The sequence below is a fragment of the Tetrahymena thermophila genome (genome assembly GCF_000189635.1).
Source record: "Tetrahymena thermophila SB210 genomic scaffold scf_8254716, whole genome shotgun sequence".
Taxonomy (NCBI): Eukaryota; Ciliophora; class Oligohymenophorea; order Hymenostomatida; family Tetrahymenidae; genus Tetrahymena; species Tetrahymena thermophila.
Genome location: NW_002476481.1, coordinates 200119 through 223356, shown reverse-complemented (window position 1 = coordinate 223356; position 23238 = coordinate 200119). Strand labels below are relative to the sequence as shown.

At 20.4% G+C, this 23238-nt stretch overlaps 6 protein-coding genes across 6 annotated transcripts in view; 1 reads left to right on the top strand and 5 right to left on the bottom strand. All coding sequences in view use genetic code 6, as the record gives it.

The window, feature by feature from the left end:
• Window positions 1-347: 347 nt before the first annotated feature.
• Window positions 348-2954, bottom strand: TTHERM_00099860 (transmembrane protein, putative; the record flags this gene model as incomplete). Its single annotated transcript, XM_001012134.2, has 7 exons — window positions 348-521; window positions 573-592; window positions 1598-2118; window positions 2226-2331; window positions 2428-2574; window positions 2630-2779; window positions 2834-2954. The coding sequence occupies 7 exons, from the start codon at window positions 2952-2954 to the stop codon at window positions 348-350; spliced, it is 1239 nt and encodes a 412-aa protein (XP_001012134.2).
• Window positions 2955-5513: 2559 nt separating this feature from the next.
• TTHERM_00099850 (hypothetical protein) lies at window positions 5514-5699 on the top strand (the record flags this gene model as incomplete). The annotated part of the gene is made up of 1 exon (XM_001012133.1): window positions 5514-5699. One exon carries the CDS (start codon window positions 5514-5516, stop codon window positions 5697-5699), a length of 186 nt encoding a protein of 61 aa, XP_001012133.1.
• A 1237-nt stretch (window positions 5700-6936) lies between these two features.
• Window positions 6937-7303, bottom strand: TTHERM_000099849 (hypothetical protein; the record flags this gene model as incomplete). The annotated part of the gene is made up of 2 exons (XM_012796604.1): window positions 6937-7010; window positions 7132-7303. The coding sequence occupies 2 exons, from the start codon at window positions 7301-7303 to the stop codon at window positions 6937-6939; spliced, it is 246 nt and encodes an 81-aa protein (XP_012652058.1).
• A 788-nt stretch (window positions 7304-8091) lies between these two features.
• Window positions 8092-8916, bottom strand: TTHERM_00099840 (transmembrane protein, putative; the record flags this gene model as incomplete). The annotated part of the gene is made up of 2 exons (XM_001012132.3): window positions 8781-8916; window positions 8092-8576 (listed from the first exon to the last, which is right to left on the bottom strand). The coding sequence occupies exons 1-2, from the start codon at window positions 8896-8898 to the stop codon at window positions 8092-8094; spliced, it is 603 nt and encodes a 200-aa protein (XP_001012132.3). The 5' UTR covers window positions 8899-8916.
• A 5652-nt stretch (window positions 8917-14568) lies between these two features.
• On the bottom strand, window positions 14569-18739 carry TTHERM_00099820 (zinc finger lsd1 subclass family protein; the record flags this gene model as incomplete). Its single annotated transcript, XM_001012130.3, has 16 exons — window positions 14569-14645; window positions 14998-15533; window positions 15630-15776; window positions 15834-15974; window positions 16031-16180; window positions 16379-16528; window positions 16590-16739; window positions 16802-16945; window positions 17018-17167; window positions 17223-17372; window positions 17434-17577; window positions 17745-17894; window positions 17950-18099; window positions 18152-18298; window positions 18351-18500; window positions 18558-18739. 16 exons carry the CDS (start codon window positions 18737-18739, stop codon window positions 14569-14571), a joined length of 2718 nt encoding a protein of 905 aa, XP_001012130.3.
• A 4458-nt stretch (window positions 18740-23197) lies between these two features.
• TTHERM_00098820 (transmembrane protein, putative) overlaps window positions 23198-23238 on the bottom strand; it is a gene marked incomplete at both ends in the record, with an annotated part of 912 nt that continues 871 nt past the window's right edge. The window contains one exon of the mRNA XM_001012129.3: window positions 23198-23238. This exon is cut by the window's right edge and continues 871 nt beyond it. Within this exon, the coding sequence (XP_001012129.3) occupies window positions 23198-23238 (41 nt within the window).

The window sequence follows — 23238 nt, the reverse complement described above, 5'->3', positions numbered from 1 at the left end:
AATTCAGAAGAATTACACGAATTAAAACTGATAAATTTTATTATAAAACTTGATTTCATTAATTTATACTAATTGAAGTCAAAATGAATTGCACATATCAAAATAAATTAACTAAAAAAACTATCATAAATTAAAATATCTTTCATAATTTTAGTTTATAAATTATTAAATATATCCATAAAAATTGCCAACTAGCAGAGCAAGCATTTTCTTTAAAAAAACTTTTTGCTCTAAAATTTGGAAATTTTCTAGAAAATAAGATGGCTAGAATAAGTTTTAATTTTACTTTCCTTACTATAGATATGAAATATTAAATTAAAAGATAAAATATTTTAAATAATTTATTCTCAATTTTAGTTTTTCCATTAAAATTTATTCTTATTTTTTGATTAATTTAGCATTTCAAATAGTTTTTCTATGTTAGAATCAGTCATTTACTCAACCATATTTACATTACCTGTAGTTGTTTAATTTTTATTAATACTATTTGTTTTTCTAAGGATTTTAAAGTAGTTCCAAACCTTTTGCATTATAATAAAAGCTTGTAAACTAATCGATAATCCTAGATTTACATATATTGCAATTCTATAAGCTATTTAATTAAAAAAAGGTTAAGAAATTAATTAATTAAAATCAAATTATTTTTAAGTTCATTTCTTTTAAAATATTTTATGTTTTGTTATAATAAATATCTGTTTGTAAAAAAATTAAAAATTACCATTTCTCATTTATAAATTTAATTCAGAATTATTATACGAAGTTATCTGACTATCTTAAGTAAAGATGACACCAAGAAACACAATTGCTATAAGATATATAAGTTCTTATACTATTACAATTGAATTCACTGTACTCACTTCAAAAGGTTTTGATTTTAAAATATAAATTATAAAAAATGAATTTAATCCAATATGAATCCAGCAGCTTAGCTGAATCTTCTCTTAATCAAAGATAAATATGGCTTATATAACTGAAATTATTACTTTTTTCCATTCAAATAGCAACCAAAATATTCTTTAAGAAGTATTAGAAATCTCAATATTTTATACTAAGTTGTTAAATGAAGCAATATCCTTGTAAGGTATAGATTAGTATTTGCATCCGATTATTGTATTCCAATATAATTACAAAATTATATAGAAGATAGAAAATACTAATATGCCGATCAAGTCTGCCATGTCAAATTTTTTTTTCCAGAAAAAAATAAAAACAGAATTAAAAATTAAAAAGCTTGAGATGAGCCTGTAAATGTTAACAAACATATTCCATTTGATATAAAGATATATTTTTTTTATTAAGCTATTATTTTAGTCTTCTTAGATTTTTCTTAAATTAAAACAGAAAAAAATAATTAGAATTCCTAAGCAAAACCCAAAAAAAATCAAAGCAACAAAACAGTTATTTAAAAAACTATTCCAAAAATCGTTAATTGCAAAGATAGTGTTAAACTAATTAAATTAAAAAAGTATTGCTTCATTATTAGTTTTAACAATAACAATATTGCTAATCATTGTAAAAAAGTGGTGAGCGTAGCTTGATTTCATTTCAAGCTGATTCATCCATAGAGGTATCAGTTTATTAGCAAATATGTAATTACCCAAAAGCTATTAATTTTGAATAAAAATCCAACCTAGACTTGATCCTAAAGGTGTGAAAATGGATGAAGCTGCAATAAGAGATAGATTTACGATAAATAAGGTGTCAAGAATTTTAGTATTTGATTAACTGTTTTCAATTTAATCTAAGCAAGTACTTACAATTTACTGCTATTTTTTGTCATAGCAACCTGTTTCTTGGCTTAATTTAAGTTAATTTTACTCATTCTATACTTAGCTACTTTCCTCGCAAGTTTTTGATATACTGCTTAAAATCAAGCCTGGTCTACAATCTATACAGTCTTATTTGTCCTTTCCAGTACATGTCAAGCATGTTTAATCGCAATAATCACAACTGTTTTGATTGAAGAAATATCCTTCTTCACACAAAGCACACTTTCCAAGAGTTGGTAATAAAATATAATTTTTTGTGCAAGTTATACAATCTTTATTTGAAGGACCTTAGCATTTAAGACATGATTAATCGCAAGACTAGCAAGAACCAGCCTCACTATTATAAATTCTTTTTAAATAATTTAAATAAATATGTTAATAAATATTAGTCTATTCAGTTTATGAATTTGATAATCTAAAATGTTAAATTCAAAAATAAAAATAATTAAATTTTACTGATTTTTATCAAGAAATTTGCCACTTTAGCATGATAAGCAATCTTAAGAAGAATCACCGTTGCATGTCAAACAACTAAGATTACATTATAAGCATTTTCCTTGAGCTATATAATATCCATTTTTTGTATCACATATTCTACAAGTACTAAATAAGATTTTTAAAAATAATTTTTACTTCTTTAATTTATACTAAATTTTACTTATCTGATTAAAAATAGAGAGGTTACTAACAAGATAAACAATTATAATTAGAGCTTCCATTGCAAGTTAAACAACTAAAATCACATCTTAGACATTAGTTTTCTTTTAAATAATACCCATTTTATGTATCACATATTCTACAAGTACTAAATAAGATTTTTAAAAATAATTTTTACTTCTTTAATTTATACTAAATTTTACTTATCTGATTAAAAATAGAGAGGTTACTAACAAGATAAACAATTATAATTAGAGCTTCCATTGCAAGTTAAACAACTAAAATCACATCTTAGACATTAGTTTTCTTTTAAATAATATCCATTTTATGTATCACAATAACTTCGACATGTTCTATTTAGATTTAGGATTAATTTTTTTCCAAAATAATTAATTTATAAATTTTACTAGTCTTGATACAGATATAGTAGCTCCTTACAAGCTATGCAATTTTATTTAGAGCCTCCATTACAAATCTAGCAAGTTGAATCACATACTAAACATTAATTTTGAAATATGTAATAACCATTTTAATTATTACAATATTTTTAACACGTACTAAATTTTATTATATATTAAATAAAGATGATTTAATTATAATGCTTTAATCCTGTATATTTTTTACACAGACAAACCATTATCTGTTTAAAAATAATAAATGAATTAATAAATAAATAAGCTTAAATAATGGAATATAAATAAATATTCTAGAATTATTCTAGATTAATCAAAAAAATAAAAAAGGGAGCTTGGCTTTTTTTTAAAGATTAAAAATAAAAATTTAGAGATTAAATTAAAAGGAAAGTATTTATTTATTTATTTAATTATTTATTGATTTTCTTATTTTAAAATTTTGCAAAAAACTAAAATTGCTTGATATTAAATACATTTGAAGCTAGAACATTGAATCAATTTGAATTTTTTATAAAATTTGAAAAGAGTAAACAAGCCTCCCTTTAAAATTAACCTCTTAACTTTTACTCCCTTTTTATTTTTTTTGATTAATAGAAAAATTCCAGAAAACTTATATCCCATAATTTATTTTTATATTTTTAGTATCACAGTAACTAAAAACATGTAAAATTTTTATACAGAATAATTAAGAGTTTTCATTAAAATAACTTAGAAACAAATTTACCCATTTTAATAAAGATATAGCTAATGCTGGCAGGATAAACAAATTGAACCATTACATGTCTTACATGTAGAATCGCATGGTAAACATTAGCCATTTTTAACATAATAGCCATTATTTGTATCACAAGTACTTAAACATGTTCTTTATTTGCTTGAAATAAAGAATTTTTCATATAGATTTTATTTTGAAATTGATATTACTAATTTTGATAGAGATAAAAGGAATCTTAACAAGATAGGCAATTATAGTTAAATATTCCATAACAAGTCTTGCAGCTTTAATCGCATTATAAACAATAATTTTTTTAAGATAACGACGTAGTTTTTTCTTAATATTGAAATACTGCTACATAATAACCGTTTGAATAATCGCAATGATCTAAGCATTAACTTTTTAAAAAAATGGATTTCTAAAAAATAAAAATTAAGTTTTACCCATCTGGATAAATAAATTATGTCTCTAGACAATCTAAGCAATAGTATTAATTATTGCATTACAAACAGGTTTAACAATTTGAACAATCTAACCTATTATTTAAATAGAATATAATTTTATGTACTAATAAAAATAATTAAAATAAATGTTTTAAATAATATTATAATTTTTTTTATTATTAATCTATTTTTTTATTTTCTTAGTAATTAATGGATGAAGATTTTTAAATAAAAGCTAGAAATTAACAAAGAATTAAATGAAAATGGTTTTTAAAATTTAATTAAAATACACTAAATTTCCTTTTTTAATGCTTTTTAAGCCTGATTAATTTTTAGATATTAGAAAAAAGTAAAATCCTATATTAATTTTTTGAAATATCAAACTAATTAATGCACTCTCATCTAGATTAAGAAATAAATTACTAATTATGTCACTAAATTGCTTTGCAAAATGAGTTTAATTCAATATTATTTCAAATCATTAAAAATATTTTGATGTTAGTTAGTTAGCTAGTTTGATGAGTAAAAATATTAATTAGTAGGTGTTTAATAGGTAGTTTTAAATAAAAAACATTTTAATTCTTTTTGATAAACAAATTAATTAAGATATATATACATTCCTGCTGATTTTATCATATTTTAGCAACATGGTATGAGTGTGTCTCCAAAAAAAACACATTACTAAGTAATATATGGAATTTAACCGCTAGCTCTTAGAGAAGGATATGAATTTTAAATTAGTACTTCATATGTCCCTTGATAAATTTTGATCTATTTAATAATTTATTAAAAAAATTGTATTTTATGGTTTCTGTTATCAATAAATAGTTATTATATCACTAAAGAATTAATTTGATTTATTTATCTTATAATTTTTGAGTCAGATTTTTAGCCAAAAATTAAAATAGAAAATTTGGAAAGACATTAAAATTAACTTTTTACAATGTCAAACAATAGAGTAAATAAATATTCATCACTATCTAATTTATGCAATTATTTCTTTATGAACCTTAAAATAGGCATAAAACTTAAAAAAAACTTTAAATGCTTAAGAATGTTTGATTTTTACCTTTTATTTCAAGTAAGTATCCATTTTTTATGCAAATATTACTTTAAATATGAACATCAGAATAAACAATTTCAAATCCATATTATACCTATGAGGATGTATGTATATGTTTTTGAGATAAGATATTTTTTATCAAATTTTGTATTTTTTGTTAATAAATAAAGCATAATAATTTTTACTCTTTTCCTTTATTTGTAGTGCATTAATTATATTGAAATAAAAAATATATAAGCTCGAATTAATTAATAAATGTACGTCAAAAATCAAACAATTATTTTTAGGCTTGTTTTGTAAATTTTACACTTATTCCACCATCCAAATATTAATTAATTATGCTTTAATTTGGTAATTTTTTTAACTTACAATCTATAAATTTAAAAATAATATTGTAATTTTAGTAAATTTGTAGCTTAAGCAAAATAAACTATAATAAAATGCAAAAGAAGTATGTAAGATAATCTAAAATATGATGAAGAAAATACATTTTAGAGAGGAGTTTTTGAACTTAAAATAAAATAAACTATTATTAAATGCAACAGAAATATGCAAGATAATCTAAAATATGATGAAGAAAATGCATTTTTGAGAGAATTAAATGAAAAAGAAGTATGTAAGATAATCTAAAATAGATGAAAAAAATACATTTTTGAGAGGAGTTTTTGAACTTAAAATAATATAAACTATTATAAAATACAAAAGAAGTATGTAAGATAATCTAAAATATGATGAAGAAAATACATTTTTGAGAGGAGTTTTTGAACATAAAATCAAATAAAATTTGATTTTTCTCTCTTCAAAATTACTATTTGTATAAATTATAGCGAATAACTAATTTAAAGAATTTTATCAATAAAAATAAATACTAAATGAAATAATATTTGAACTAGTTTAATGATATATAAATTCACAAGAAATAAATTTTCTTTCTTTAAAAATTACTTTACTAGATCTATCTTATTAATTAAAAGAAATACATAAGATCTACTCTTTATTTATAATAAAAAAACTTTCTTTAGAAGAAAAGTTATTCATTTTTTATGATATTTATTTTTTTTAATATTATTTTATTATTTAATTTCGCAGATATATTTTAATCTATTTTTATCTTTAAACTTTATAGACACCAATATACATACTTTTATTTAGTTGCAATTATGAAAAATATGGTTTAAATTGTTTGAAAAAAATCAGAAATTACTGTAATTGGGATTTGATCTTACTTTTCTTTCTTTTATAATTCTAAAGTTAATTTTGGGGCACTCAAGCTTGAGGAAGGGATAACTTAACTATCTATCTATATATCTATATATCTATCTATCTATCTATCTATCTATCTATATTTTCTTAAAGAGTTTATAAATTCTTATTATCAGCCCTTATTTCTAATATTTTTAGTTTTTTAAATCAATGATTTCTAATTCTAAAAAATACATAAAACATTATTGAATATTAATTTGATTTGAAAAGCTAATCTAATTTAGTTTATTTCCAAGCATAAAGATTAAAAAGATGAAACTTAAAAAATAAAGAAAGTAGGTAATTTATATTAAATAATAAATGAAACTTTATATGTATAATAGTAAATTAAAATTTTTTTAATTAAAATTTAATTTTTAAAATTGTTTGTTCCCTCCCTACCTACAGTTTAAATTTGAAAGTTATTTTATTTTTAATATTTAAGATAAATTAAAATAATTACAAAATAAATAAATAAATATCTTACTTAGAGTATAATTAAATTTATTTATGTTTTATTAAAAAATGAATATTAGTTTTATCCTTAAAATTTCAAATTCTCTTTCTTTGAAAATTATGTTTTTAGGTATCTAGAATCTAAATTATTTAACTAATATTAGAAATATTTATCTATTCAATAATTGTTATATTGTGCTTTTTTTCTCTGATTTGTTTATTTGATTGTTGCAATTAAATATATTAGTAAAGCTTTTGTAAAATATAAAATAGTTGTATGAGAACTGATGCAACTTATAATCCGATGTTAGTGTATCTAAAGACTTTTGTTAAAAAATTAATTATAATTTCAAAAGATGTTTAAATTATTTACTTTAGTGCATACTTTGAGATAGCTAAGAAGCATTTTAAGGATTTTAAGTATCATTTGTTGCTAAAATAACACCTAAAGTAGCAATTACTAAGGTATGTAGCAGTTCTTATAACAAAACTATATTATTATGTGATTTGTCTAAAAATGGTTTTTTAATACAAATGTAAACCATAAACGTAATATTTAAACTTATATGAATCCAGCAACTGAACTATTATTTATCTGATGTAAATATTAATAAGGATTATATTATGCTAATAATACATTTTTTCCATTCTAAGAGTATCCAAAATATCCTTGAATACTTATCAGAGATTTCAATGTTTTAAGTTAAACTAACAAATGAATCTAAATCCTAAAAAGATATTGATTGGTATTTGAATCCTACTTTAATACTCCAGAATAGCAACAAAGCAAAATACAATAAAATAAAAGTAGCCATAAAAATTAAATTCAACAAATCTAAATTTATTTACTGGATTAAAAAATAAGTAGTGTTGAAAATTAAAAAGCTTGATGCTAACCTAAAAAAGTTAACAAATAAACTCCATTTTATAATATAATAGATTCTTTAAATTCTACTTGTTTAAGAATTTAATTTATTTTAACCAAAAGAATGACATTTTAAGGCTAAAAATATTATAATAGCAGCAATTGTAAGGATTCCTAAAAACAAAATAGGCAAAAAGCAATTATTCTAAAAGTTATCTTCAAAATCATTAACTGTAATAAGATAAGTAAAAAGGTTGTATTAATATAAACTTGTTGCATTAGATTTCTTAAAAATATTAGGTATAATAGTAGAAATATGATATGCGTAGCTACTTTTCAATTCGAATTAATCCATCCACAACGAACTAACTTTTGAAGAGAATATATAATTTCCTAAAAGCTATAAATTTTATACAAAAATCTAGCCAAATATTGCTCCAAAAGATGAAAATATTGAAGAAATGATTGTCAATATTGAATTAGAAATACTTAAAATATCTAAAAATTTAGTTTATGATTTTATAGTTTCAAATCTTTAAATGCAATTTAAATCTAATTATTTTTAGGAATCTAAGCATCCTATTTTTTAGTTATATTCTTGTTCATTCTATTCGCTTTCAATTATTGAACTTAATTCACAATTATTTGAAATTTTACTTAAGGATAATCCATCAACACATATTTTACATTAATTTTTTGCTGGACCAGAGCAAGTTAGACAAGTATCGTGGCAATAATCACAGTTACCAGAAGTTTCATTTAAAAATGATCTTTCTTCACATTTATCACATCTACCAAGAGTAGGCTGAAGCACCAAACCAAATTTACAAGATAAACAATTTTTTTCTAACTCTCCATTACATGTCCTACAATTTTTATGGCATTCTATACACTTATCACCTGAAATGAAATATCCATTTTTAATATTACAGTTACTTATGCAAGTGCTATTACTATTTAATAAAAGTAAGAAAAATTAAAAAACAAAGATAGATAAAATAATTTATTTTGATCATCTGAATTTTAATTACATTTAATCTTTAAATAAAAGGAATATTTTATAAATTTTGTTGTGATTTAATATTTAAATTTGTATAAATAATTTGAATGTATTTAAAATAGTTTTAATAAAAAGTTAAACAAAAATTATTTATTACCTAGTTAATAAATAGTGCGATTAACTACATTATAAGCAATCAGTGCCTTTAGATCCTTTGCATGTTAAACAAGTCGGATCACATTACAAGCACTGATTTCCATTTATAAAATATCCATTTTAATCACACTTAACACATTACTTACTTGTTATTTATAAAGAAAAATGATATTAAGATTAATAATTTATTTTGAAAATATTTTTATTTTTTAAAAAGTTACTCTTAAGTTAAATAGTTTTATTCTGGACATGAAAGACAGTCATTTTTTGTTGTACCATCACAACTTAAACAAGTTGAATCACATTTATAACACTTTTTTTCTTTTATAAATTATCCCCTCTTATTGCATTGAATACATGAGTTACTAATAATAAAAATTTATATTTAGTTATTTTGGAAGTGCTTTTAATAGTATTTGATTTGATAATTAATTACTCTTCAAATAAATTATAGCCTTCTTAACATGAAAGGCAGTTATTTTTTGTAGTACCATCGCAACTCAAACAAGTTGGATCACATTTATGACATTTATTTTCTTTGATAAATTATCCGTTCTGATTGCATTGAATACATGAATTACTAATAATAAAAATTAAAAATAAATTATTTTGGAAATGATTTTAAAAGTATTTGATTTGATAATTAATTACTCTTCAAATAAATAATAGTCTTTTTAGCATTAAGTGCAGTTATTTTTTGTAGGACCATCGCAACTCAAACAAGTTGTATCACATTTATGACACTTATTTTCTTTGATAAATTATCCGTTCTGATTGCATTGAATACATGAATTACTAATAATAAAAATTAAAAATAAATTATTTTGGAAATGATTTTAAAAGTATTTGATTTGATAATTAATTACTCTTCAAATAAATAATAGTCTTTTTAGCATTAAGTGCAGTTATTTTTTATAGGACCATCGCAACTCAAACAAGTTGGATCACATTTATGACACTTATTTTCTTTGATAAATTATCCGTTCTGATTGCATTGAATACATGAATTACTAATAATAAAAATTAAAAATAAATTATTTTGGAAATGATTTTAAAAGTATTTGATTTGATAATTAATTACTCTTCAAATAAATAATAGTCTTTTTAGCATTTAGTGCAGTTATTTTTTATAGGACCATCGCAACTCAAACAAGTTGGATCACATTTATGACACTTATTTTCTTTGATAAATTATCCGTTCTGATTACATTGAATACATGAATTACTAATAATAAAAATTAAAAATAAATTATTTTGGAAATGATTTTAAAAGTATTTGATTTGATAATTAATTACTCTTCAAATAAATAATAGTCTTTTTAGCATTTAGTGCAGTTATTTTTTGTAGGACCATCGCAATTCAAACAAGTTGGATCACATTTATGACACTTATTTTCTTTGATAAATTATCCGTTCTGATTGCATTGAATACAGGTATTACTAATAATAAAAATGTATTAAAAAATTATTTTAAATTACTTTTAGATTTGATAATAAATAAATTACTCTTCAAATAAATAATAGTCATCTTAACATGAAAGGCAGTCATTTTTTGCTTCTCCTTTACAGCTTAAACAACTTTAATCACATTTTAAACACTTTTCACCATCCTTAAATTATCCATTTTCATTACAAGAAACACATTGTTTTCTTTAAAAAAAATTTGATAAAATATAAAAATTTATGAAAATATTTTTATCATATTTAAAATTTAAGTTAATTAAATAAATAAATCTCATAAATTTAAAATGAAGAATCAATTTAAAAATTTGTATCAATCTTAAAATAAATCTATAAAAAGAAACAGAATAAAATAAAAATGATTGATTATTGTTAAAATTATTTTATTGTGTTTTTACTCAGAAGTTAGGAAAAAGCCTTGAGTACATGATTAGCAGGTAGTAACATTATTAGTATTTTCGCATTTAAGACATGATTCAGGACATAAAATACATTTTTCTCCTTATATTTATTATCCTTTCTAATTACATTTTATACATTCATTCCTATTTATTTAATTTATTAAATATTTCAATGTAAGAAATTAATTATTGCAATTTGAAGATTTAAGAAAATTAAAATGATATAAATTACAAATAATTATAAATTTAAATAATCAAATTTTTTATTTTTTCAGTAATAATATTTTATTAAAATTTTACTTTTATGTTTTATAGTATCCTTCTTTACAGATTAAGCAATCCTTATTTGTTGCTTCTTCACAATATAAACAAGATTAGTCGCATTATAAGCAAGTTGTTTTGCTTTTAAGTTTGAAAGTAATAAAAATTTTTTTTTAAATACATTAAAATATTACTCTTATGTTTTATAATAATTAGACCTGCAGTCTTTACAATCCTTGTTTGTAGGCCCCGTACATTTAAAACAAGAGGGATCACAATTATAACATTTAGATTCACTTAAGTAATAACTAAGATAACAGCTTGTACAATTATTTTTTTAATTGAAGCATTCTTTACAATTATAATCACAGATATCACAATCATTACTAAAAATTAAAAAAATATTTTAAATTTTAATATAAAATTTGTTTAAAAAATATTATTTTATTTAGACGAAATTGAAAAAAATAATTAAGCTATATATTTATTGTAGTAAATTAAGTATGATTTAAAGTATTATACTTGTCTCAAAGATTTTTATTTTAGAAGTTAGATAATAATTATTTTAATAAAAAAAGAAGATGGGGAATCATTATTTTGAAATGAGATCTGTAAATTCTCATTAATTATTTTTCATTTTTATTAATATCCAAAATTTTAAGAGAGTAAAAAACCAGTGATCAAATTTAAAAAATTTTTTTCATTATGACAATTAAATTATCTATTTGATAACTTTTCCTAGTTTTAAATTAGTGACGGAAAATAAAATTTACATTTATATTTATTTTTTGCTTCATAGTAATGATAAGCTGAAGAATTTTGGACAGAGGAAAAAGAAGAAATTTTTAAAAAAGTAGTAAAATCAGCAAAAAAAAAAAAAACAAAAACTATATTTTGACAAAATAAAAATTTTCTTTCATCTAAATGATACCTTAAGACCATAAAGAGGAAAGTTTCCTCCAGAATTTTGAAATCACTGATTAAAGCAAAAAAAAAGTGAAAATTTTGCAGAGGTGGAGATGGTGCTCATTTATGAGAAGATATAGGAGTTAATCAATTTTTGTAATATTCTCTTACAAAAATATTATTTGAGTTAATAATTTTACTTATTTTAAGAAAATTTATTTGAAATTTCATATCTAATTTAATATTTGATTTCTTAATTTCTGTTGAAATTAAAGCATTTTAACCATTTTATAAAAGATAAATTGAAAATTTTTAAAGTTTTTAACATCCATAATTTCTATAAATATACGAGAACTTAGTGTATATAATTTTAAATTTAATAATTTTCTTAAAAAAGTAACTATTTTATGAATTTTAATCTAAAGTTTTACATATTAGGATCATAATACAAACCTTCACTGCAAATAAACAATACTATTGATGAAAGCTATTTATATTTAAAAAATTAAAGTTAATAATTCATAAATTTCAAGATAAATTATAATTTTATTAAGCTTGTTTTATAAATTTTTTATTATTGAATTTAAGTAATATTTTTTTTAAAGGTTATAGGTTAATTTATTTTTTAAATCAATTAAATATTAAAATATAAACTATTTCAATGTATTATATAATAACTTACAAATCTTTTTTATAAACTAATTTTATTATGACTAGGAATACATGGTCTTAAAAAAATATTGATTTATAAATTAATAAATGGTTTATTCTAGTAAAATGAAAAATTAACTTAAAATTTATTGTAAATTTTTATTTCTAAAAAAGTTTAAGAATTAAAAATTATTAATAAAATGGTGCTTAAATATGAATTAATAAATAAGATATTATCTATCTTTAATTGAAATATTTTTATATTAATCTAAATAATTACATTTGTTTTGGATTCTTCCTTAGCTCTACTAAAAAATACAATCTTAAGCAAGATAAAAACTATCAATTTTAATTTTTTTTAATAATTCATAGCAATTTATTTTTAATATCAATATCTTTTTAAAAAATATTATTTATAAATTTTAATCTTTCTAATGACTTTTTGTTTAATAATTTCATCGAAATATCTTTTGCTTGTGAATCATGCCTTAAAGTTGATCAATCAATTGGCTATTTTTTTTCTATCTTAAATATGTAATATAATTTAAGAGGTCTTATAAATATTGTTTATATTTTCACCATAAAAATGAAAGTACTCTATTATGTTTATTACAAAAAATATGTGGATAGAAAACAATATTTGTTAATTTTTTTTTCTTCTTATAATCTATTTATGGATAAATTATCATCATTTATTAATTAAATTATTGAAATTAATATCCTTTTTATAATTAAATTCTTGATTAAAGAAGCGTTAAATATCCAATGTAAAAATAAAACTATTAAACTTTGCTAAAATCATAAAATATTTTATGAAATCCAATAATATTTATCATTAATTTTATAATAATAAAAATACTATAAAATTTCATTAAAAAATTTATGAAGCTTATTTGATTTTTCCTCATAAATAAACTGTAAAAAGCTCATGCTTTCTATATACGATCAATCCTTTTTGATTACACTTTTATATTTAATTAAATTTCAAGTGGAAAAACAAAAACAATAAACTAAATATAACATTAAGTAATTTATATTAATTATAATTTTCCTCGCAGTTTAGAAGCTGTAAAATTTTTTGAAAAAGATTTAGATAGATAATGATAAAAGACAAAACAACTATTTTATATGCAATAAGTGATTAATTGAAAAATATATTTAACTATTGTAGGATATATTTTCAGACTAATAAATCAAATCATAACCTTAAAATATTAAATTTTATTAAATTAAAAAACACAAAGTAGCCATCCAAAATTGTGGGGGCTCCTTAATTAATGAGAAGTTAGGGTATATTATATTCAAATTCTATTTTTCCAGTCAAATTTACTTTTATTTTTCGATTAATTAAGTATTTCAAATATCTTACTTAAATTAGAATCAGATATTTATTCTACCATGCTTTAAGTGGTTACTTAATTTTAGTTTTTCTTTAAATACAACATTTAATAAAGCAATTTTAAGCTTCTCCATCCTTTTTACAACAAAAGTAGTGCATGTACACAAATAGATATACCTAAATATAAGTAATTTGCAATTCTATATGCTATTTAATAAATAATAAATAGATAATTAGATAAATTTACTTTATTTTATTTATAAGAAAGAATTTTAAAATAGATTTATTTATATTTTAAAATAAAAACTTAAATTTAAATTTACCCTTTTTCATATTTAAGTTTAAATCTGATACTTCATAAGGATACTTTTCATCATCTTAAATAAATACTATACTCAGAAAAACAATAACAATTAGATTTAAAAATTCTTAACTGATAACAACAAAGTTAATTTGACTTTCAATAAAAGGCTTTTAATTGATGATGTAAAGAAGAAATATAAAATTGATTCCTATATGAATCCAGCATGTAAGCGAAAGCTTCTCCTTATCGAAAATAAATATGGCTTATATTATAGAAATAATTATTTTTTTCCATTCAAATAAGAGCCAAAATATTCTCTAAGAAACAGAGCAAATTTCAATATCTTAAACTAGGTTTTAAAATTAAACAATATAATTGTAGGGCATAGAGTAGTATTTACATCCAATTTTTACATTCCAAAATATTTGCATGATAAAATAGAAACTTAGAAAAACTATTATGCAAATCAAATCGGAGCTATTGAACTCATTTTTCCAGAAGAAAACATATGCAGAATTAAAAACCAGAAAACTAGACATAATCCTGTATAAGTTTACAAACAAATTCCACTTTATGTAAAAATAAATTTTTTAAATTGTACTATTTTCCTAGTTTTTATTTTGTCTTATATTCAAACAGAAAAAAGTAAATATCATCACTAAGCAAAAGCCAAATACAAATAAATGATTAATACAATTATTTAAGAAACTACTCTCAAAATTATTTATTTTTAATAGAGTGCTGAATTAGTTAAACTAAAAAAGATTTGTTTAATTATCATCTTGAAAAGTAAATATATTAGGAACCAAAGTAAAAAAGTGATGAGAATAGCTCGTTTTCATTTCAAATTAATTCATCCATAAAGGTATTAGTTTATAAGCAAATATATAATTACCCAAAATCTATTAATCATTAATAAATATCCAACCAAGACTTGAGCCATATTGAGTGAAAATTGAAGAAGCTAAAATAAGTGATATATTTATTATAGCCAATGTTTCAAGATTTTAAGTTGAGGATTAGCTATTTTCGAATTCATCTAAGCAAGAATTATCTATAGATTGTTGAGTTTAGTTATAACAGCCTATTTCTTAGCTAAGTTAGATTTATTTTTATTCTTTTTAAATTTAACTACTTTATTCACACGTTTTAGTAATACTACTGAGTTTTAATCCTCCATTGCAATCTATACATTCATTTTTATTTTTGCCAGTACAAGTTAAACATGTTTTATGACATTAATCACAGTTATTCGTGGTTATATTAAAAAAGTATTCTTCCTCACAAATAGAACACTTGCTAAGAGTTGGTAATAAAGTTTAATTTTTAGGGCAAGATAGACAGTCTGTTTCTAAAGGGCCTTTACACTTTAAGCAGGATTTATCACAAGGATAGCACTCTACTCCAGTAAGACCACTGTTATCCTTTTATCTAAAAATTAAAAATTAAAAATTTTTAAAACATTAATTTATGAAACAAAATATCTTTAGATTTAAAAAATATTAAATTTTGATAATAATAATTTACTTGCTACTCTAATAAAAGTTTGAATTACAAGTTAGGCAATTTCCTTTAGAACCACCATTACAAGTTAAGCAACTAGCATCACACGGTAAGCAATTTTAATTTTCAATATAATATCCTTTATTTGTGCTGCAGTTAGAGGAACATGTGCTAAATAAAATACAAATAAATAATAAAATATTATGCTTAGGATAATACTAATTTTACTTATCAGATAAAAGATAATAGTTAAGGTTACATTTCAAACACTTAGTAGAGTCAATACAAGTTAAACAATTTTAATTACATTACAAGCATTTATTTCCAGAAATAAAATATCCATTATTTGTATTACATTGACCGCATGAACTATTAATTATATAAAGATATTAATAATATATATATTATGAAAGTTACAAATTTACTTGTCTGGTTAAAAATAAAGACCTTTATTACAATCTTAACAATTATTACTTGAATCACCATTACAAGTCAAACAATTTTAATGACATTGTAAACAGTTACTACCAGAAATATAATAACCATTTTGAGTATCACATTTATTTTAGCAAGTTCTGTTATTTTTTCAAACAAGTAAAAATTAATATAAAAAATTTTAAATTTTCAAAGATATGCTTTCATTAAAAATAAATAAGAATTTTTAGCAAACAAATCTTAACTATTTAAGAAGAGTAAGTTAAAATTTTCTTTAGTTTTCAAAATATTTTTCAAGTTTATTTTTGCATAATTTAGTAAAATTAATAAAATCTTACTTATTCTAATAAAGGTAATAACCAGATTTACAAGTTTTGCAACTTGAATTAGAACTATCCTAACATGTTAAGCAGCTTTCGTGACATAATAAGCAATCAGATCCTTAAATAAAATAACCATTTTTCGTATCACATTTATCTGAGCAAGTTCTATATTTTTTTTAATTCTAGACTTAACAAAATTAACATTTTCATAATAATAATAATATACTTGTTTTAATATAGATATGACCTTTATTTACAAGACAAGCAATTTGAAGCTAAACTACCATTACAAGTTAAGCAATTTGCATCACATGGTAAGCAATTTGAATTATCAATATAATATCCTTTATCTGTGTTACATGTAGAGGAACATGTGCTAAAATACAAATAAAAAATAATATATTATTTTTAGGATTTTTAGAATAATTATTATTTTACTTATCTTACAAAAGATAATACTTAGGGTTACATTTCTAGCATTTGGTAGAATCGCTACAAGTTAAACAATTTTAAGGACACTGAAAACAGTTATTACCAGAAATATAATAGCCGTTTTAAATATCACACTTATCCTAGCAAGTTCTATTATTCATTCAAAAAAGTAAATAATTATATTTGAATTCTTAAAATTTAGAAAAATTAATAAAATCTTACTTATTCTGATAAAGGTAATAACCATATTTACAAGTTTCGCAGCTTGAAATAGAACTATCCAAACATGTTAAGCAGTTTTTGTGACATAATAAGCACTTAGATCCTTAAATAATATAACCATTTTTCGTATCACATTTATCTGAGCAAGTACTATATTTTTAATTAAATAATTAACAATATTAACATTTTCATAATAATAATATACTTATTTTAATATAGATATGATCCAGACTGACAAGACAAGCAATTTGAAGCTAAACTACCATTACAAGTTAAGCAGCTTGCATCACATGGTAAGCAATTTTCATTTTCAATATAAAATCCATTATCTTTGCTACATGTAGAGGAACACTTTCTAAAATAGTAGTTATAAGTAAAATTTTATTATTAGGATTTTTAGAATAATTATAATTTACTTATTTGATAAAAGATAATAGCTAGGTTTACATTTCAAACATTAGATAGGATTGCTACAATTTAAACAATTTTAAGGACAATTATAACATTAATTAGCTATAATTATATAACCATTTTCAGTATCACACTTATCTTAGCAAGTACTGTTATATTTTCAAAAAAGTAAAATATTATTTTATGAAATATCAAAGATATTCTTTCATTAAAAATAAGAATTTTTTATAAACATATCTTCATTACTTAAAAAGAGAAAGTAAGTAAGTAAGTATTATGATCTTTTTCGAAATTAAAAAAACTAATAAAATCTTACTTATCCTGATAAAGATAAAAACCAGATTAACAAGATTAGCAACTTGAATTAGAACTACCATTACATGTTAAGCAGCTTTTATCACATTGGATACATTTGTCTTCTTGAATAAAATTTCCGTTGTTAATATCACAAATTAGTTTGCATGAACTATTTTTTAAAATTAACTCAGTTTATTAAAATTAAAAATTGCTAAGATTATTACTTATCTAATGAGAGATATTTTCCAGTTTTGCAAGACAAGCAATTTTATTAAGATTTGCCATTACAAGTTAAACAGCTTTCATGACATTTAATACATTTATTTTCTTGAATAAAATATCCATTTTAAATATCACAACTTTGTTAGCATGTACTATTTTTTTAATTTAATTTATTAATATTAAAAATTTTTAAAAATAATTTACAAATTTTCGTAGAGATAATATCTTTAATGACAAGACAAGCAATTTGATTCTAAAATATCACTACAAGTTAAACAGCTTTAATTACAATTAAGACATTTTTACTCTTAAATAAAATAGCCGTTATTTGTATCACATTCTTTACATGTACTATTTTTTTTAATTTAATTTTTAATATTAAATATTTCTAAAAATAATTTACTTATCTGGATATAAATATGTTCCAGTTTTACATGACAAGCAACTTGTAATTGAAATAAAATAGCATGTCTAACAACTTTGATGACACTAATAACAATATTTATTTTCTTTAATATAATATCCTTTATCTTGATCACATGTTTTACAACTACTATTTTTATTAATTTAAATTTTCATATATATTAAAAATCTCTACAAAAAAATTTACAAATCTTAATAGAGATAGGTTCCAGGATGACAAGATTAGCAATTTTGTTAAGAATCACCAAAACAAGTCAAACAACTTTCATGACATTTAAGACATTAATTATCAGTTGAAATATAGTATCCATTACTTGTATCACATTTACATTTTCTATTTTTAAAATTTAATTTATTAAAATTAAACATTTCTAAAAATTCTAAATCTTTAATAAATTTGATGGATGAATAATATTTTTTTGATAAATTTTCAATATTCTTTGAAAGATATCTGTTAAGCTTTTTCAAAATGTAATAAGTAAGTAAGTAAGTAAGTCACTAGCTTTCAAAGATTATTTTTTGTGATCTATAATAAGTAATATATAATTTGTTGTATTTATTATAGAGATAGATATTTATAAAAAAACTTGTCCTAAACTAGCTAAAGTTCTATTTTTGCATGAATATGAAATGATCAATTAATTTAACTTTGATATGAAATTTATGAATGCAATTACAAGATTGCTAATTTTTAACATGCGGAATGATAGAATTTCTTCTAAAAGAATGAGAAATATATGTGGTATTTATTCTTTAATAAGATAAATATTTTTAAATATTCCAATTTTATAAAATTTTGTTTGCTATAAGAGCATTAATATAATAAATAGTAAATAAATTCGTAAGTAAAATGGAATTATAGTATCTATTTTCAAGCAAATATATTTATTTATTTACCTTGATTTATCAACAAAATTAAATGAATATCTTTTTAAATCTAATATTAATATTTTTTGCTATAAAAATTGTAACAATTAATTTTGCTTTAAAAAAGCAGCTGATTTAATGTACAAAATGGTATATTTAATATTATGTGAAATTATTATATAAAATTAATACCTTCAATTAGAAGCCATCTTCTGCTCTTAACACAAGGATAGCTTTAAAAAATAATATTATCAATGTTTGTTTTAAACTCATTTTGATTGTTTTGATTTAACAAAATATGTATTTTTTAATCAAAATTTCGACTATATTGATTTTGAGTTTCGATGATTTTTCTTAATTGATTAGTAATATCTATTTTACGAAGCATATTTATATTATTTATTTAAATCTATGTAATCCATCCCGTAATTAGATTAGGGACAAATTATTTCCTTAACTTTAGTTTGTATTTTTCTAGTAAATTTAGTGAATTTTGTTAAAAGCAAATTCAACCATAAAATTAATTGATTGAATTATTATTGTTATTTCTTTTATATTAAAGTTAAAAATTAATAAATATTCTTTCTTATAAATTATATGCTAAAAGTAAAAATCTAACTCCATGCATTTTTTCAATTATCAAGAGAAAATGAAAAATATTTTTTAGTCTTTGATAAAAATAGTAAATTAATTATTTTTTAAAGATATTTTATAAAACTCCTTAAAGTACTTACTGTAAATAGAACTCATACTTTCTCATTTTCCAAGATCCTAAACTTCTAAATTAATTTATGTAAGGTAAATTTGTATATTATTAGATGTATGGTCATATTTAATCAATATCTTGCTTTCTAATTATTTTTTAATTAATTTTGATTTTCATTCTTTTATTTTCTGCAAATATATTTTAAATTTAATTTACACCTCTAACATAGAAAAATTCCATCAATATTATTTGCTTTGCATGTATTCTTAATATTAGATTTTTTACTTTTTATTTATTAATTTCAAAAAGGCTTTATTCTTCTGATCTATTAAAAATTATTAATTTTACAAAAACTAATTCATATCAATGATAATTTAATTGTTTTATTGAATATAAATAAAACAAGAATAAATAAATTAATTAACTTGTTGGTTGAATCTTGTAGAAATAGTTTTGTGAAATGATTTATATTGTAAAAAAAAGATAAAATAATTCATTATAATCAATTGTATTTTTTTCCATTAATTTACTTATATCTTTATCAAAATTTAAACTCATCAAATCTCCTCCAAGATAGAAATTATTAGATAAAATTAAGCAATTGGTTGGTACTATTAGCAAAAATAATTAAATCTGATAGATAAGAAAAGTAAAATCAATCTTATTTTCTGAATTAATTGATTGGATGTATGTATGATAATTAAAATATAATTACTTTTATACTTGTAAATTATCTTTTCTTTCATACAAATCGTTTAATTAAATTTTTTTATCAAATAGTGATATAAGAGGTAATCTAATTGCTTCTTTAAGTAAATGAAATCAAAATTTATTTTTTTATTCACAAATCTTAATGTTGGTTGATCATAATTTATTTAAGTTAAAGTTAATAATATTTATTATCAATTAATTTCAAATTGAGCAACTAATCTTTTATAACATTGACTTTTGTTCTGTATGACTTATAGAACGCTTGCAAATAATCATCATCAGATTTAAATTGGTATTAACTGATTTAATCATTTCAAGTTAAGCTAAGTTTCGCTAATTAAAGAGTAATGTATAACTTTAAGAGGAAAGCAAACAATAAATAAGTAAATAGTTTTGCTCAAAAATTTACAAAATTTATTAATTTATTTCCACAAAATACTCAATTGTAAAGAGGAAAATATAAAAATAAAAATTTAATTATTTTTTCCATTTACATTAATAAATCCTTTTTTATATATTGACTGTATTTTACAAATCAATTAGCTTTTATAAAAAATATTTAATTTAAATTAGAATTCGTATTTTAAATTCCAAAGAAGTATTTTTTTTATTGAATTATTTTTTTTAATAATTTAAATGATCGCTTAGAATTAATTTTATTGCCATTTAAATTAGTAGATATTGTTTTAAAAATTAAATTTCTTTATTTTTTTTAGAGATAATTTTTCTTATTAATTAGAAAATTTCTTAAGTATTATTTGAATAAATTTTTAACTTACTCAAAATGTTTATACTAGAAAATGATATATTCAATAGTATATAAAATAATAATTATTATCAATATTCTAAATATACCTTAAATATTTTTATAGATTTTTAAAATTAAGTTTTTCTTCTTACAAACTGAAATTATTTCTAAGATAAACTAATTTTAACAGAATATTATCTGAATAATTAAAAATAAAAGTTTTAATATTCTCCCTTAATTTTTAGAGAGTTTTCATTCATTTTAGAGATATAATATAATGTAATTCTGAAATGACGTGCAAGATTCAAATATAATTAAAGATCAAATAAATTTTATTCATAATAAAATTATATTTTTGCATTTAATAGGGAGAGAAAATAAATGATCAAATCAAAAAAATATATAACAAAAAAATTCACTAGAAAGTAGTATATTACAAATACTTAGTACATTATGTATGAATCTACATTTCTAATATTCAAATTTTATAAGCTAAAATCATAAAATAATTAAACAATATGAATAAATGAGTCTTAAATTTCTAAAAATAAATAAATAGTTTCTGTTAAAATATTTATTTTTAATTAAATAGTAGGAATTTAATTTTAATTGGCTTTTTAAAATAATTAGCAGTAATATTATGATGTCTAAAATTAATTTATCTGCTATCAGATTATTTTATAATCACAATATATGTATGATTGTTTTTAAAATTTATATCAAATTTTGACAAGGAAAAAAAGAGACTTATAAATAAATGTCTATTTGAAGCTTTTCTTGAAATTAATATTAATAAATTAATTTAATAAGTTTCAAAAGCAAATAATAATAAATAAAACTAATTTATAATTAAAATCAAATATAAAGATTTTATAAAATAATTAGAATTTTAAATATTCAACGTAGATAACATATATTCTTTTTAATTTGTATGATTTTTGACACATCTTTTAATGAATTTTAATATTAAAATTTTTTTTCAAAGATGTATTTTAATATGAAATTCAGTTAATTAATTAATGAAGATTCAGGGTATTCTAAATTTAAATAATTACTTCATCATTTTTTCCAATTGAAATTTTTTTTATTATTCTCTAACATTTCAAATATTTAGTTGATATTTGTTTCATTTATTTATTCTATTTATTAATTGGAGTCATCACTTGTAAATCTCATTTTATTTATATACAAAAGCTTCTAGATGTATCTATATAACTTCTAGGTAACCATTAATAATTATAACAGAATTAAACTTACTAATAATCCGATACTCAAATATCTAAATACTTTATAAAAAAACTATTTTAATGTTTAAAATTTAAAATTATATTTACTCGAATGCATGTTTTAAGATAAACTAGTAATATTTAAAGGATTTGAATTATTTTCTTAAGCTAAAATAATTCCTAAAAGAGCAGTCAATACTGTCTAAAATATTTCTTAAGATATTACTATAAAGTTAAATTATTTTTCTAAAAATGGCAATTTTATAAAGATGAAAATTATAAAAAAAACATTTAAACCAGAATGGATCCAGCAACTAAGGTGTTATTTATCATTAGTGAATATAAATATTGATTAAAAAACTGTAATAATAACTTTTTTCCACTCAAAAAGCAACCAAAAAATTCTAGAAAAGTTATCAGATATTTCAACTTTTTAAGTCAAACTTTCAAATGTTTATAATTCGTTTGAAGTTATTGAATAGTATTTAAATCCTACTTTAATATTCCAATATAGCTGTAAAAGTATATAAACAGATAAAGAAACAGCCATAAAAACTAAGTCTACGATATCAAGATTTTTATTTCCAATATAGAGCATACGCAGCATTAA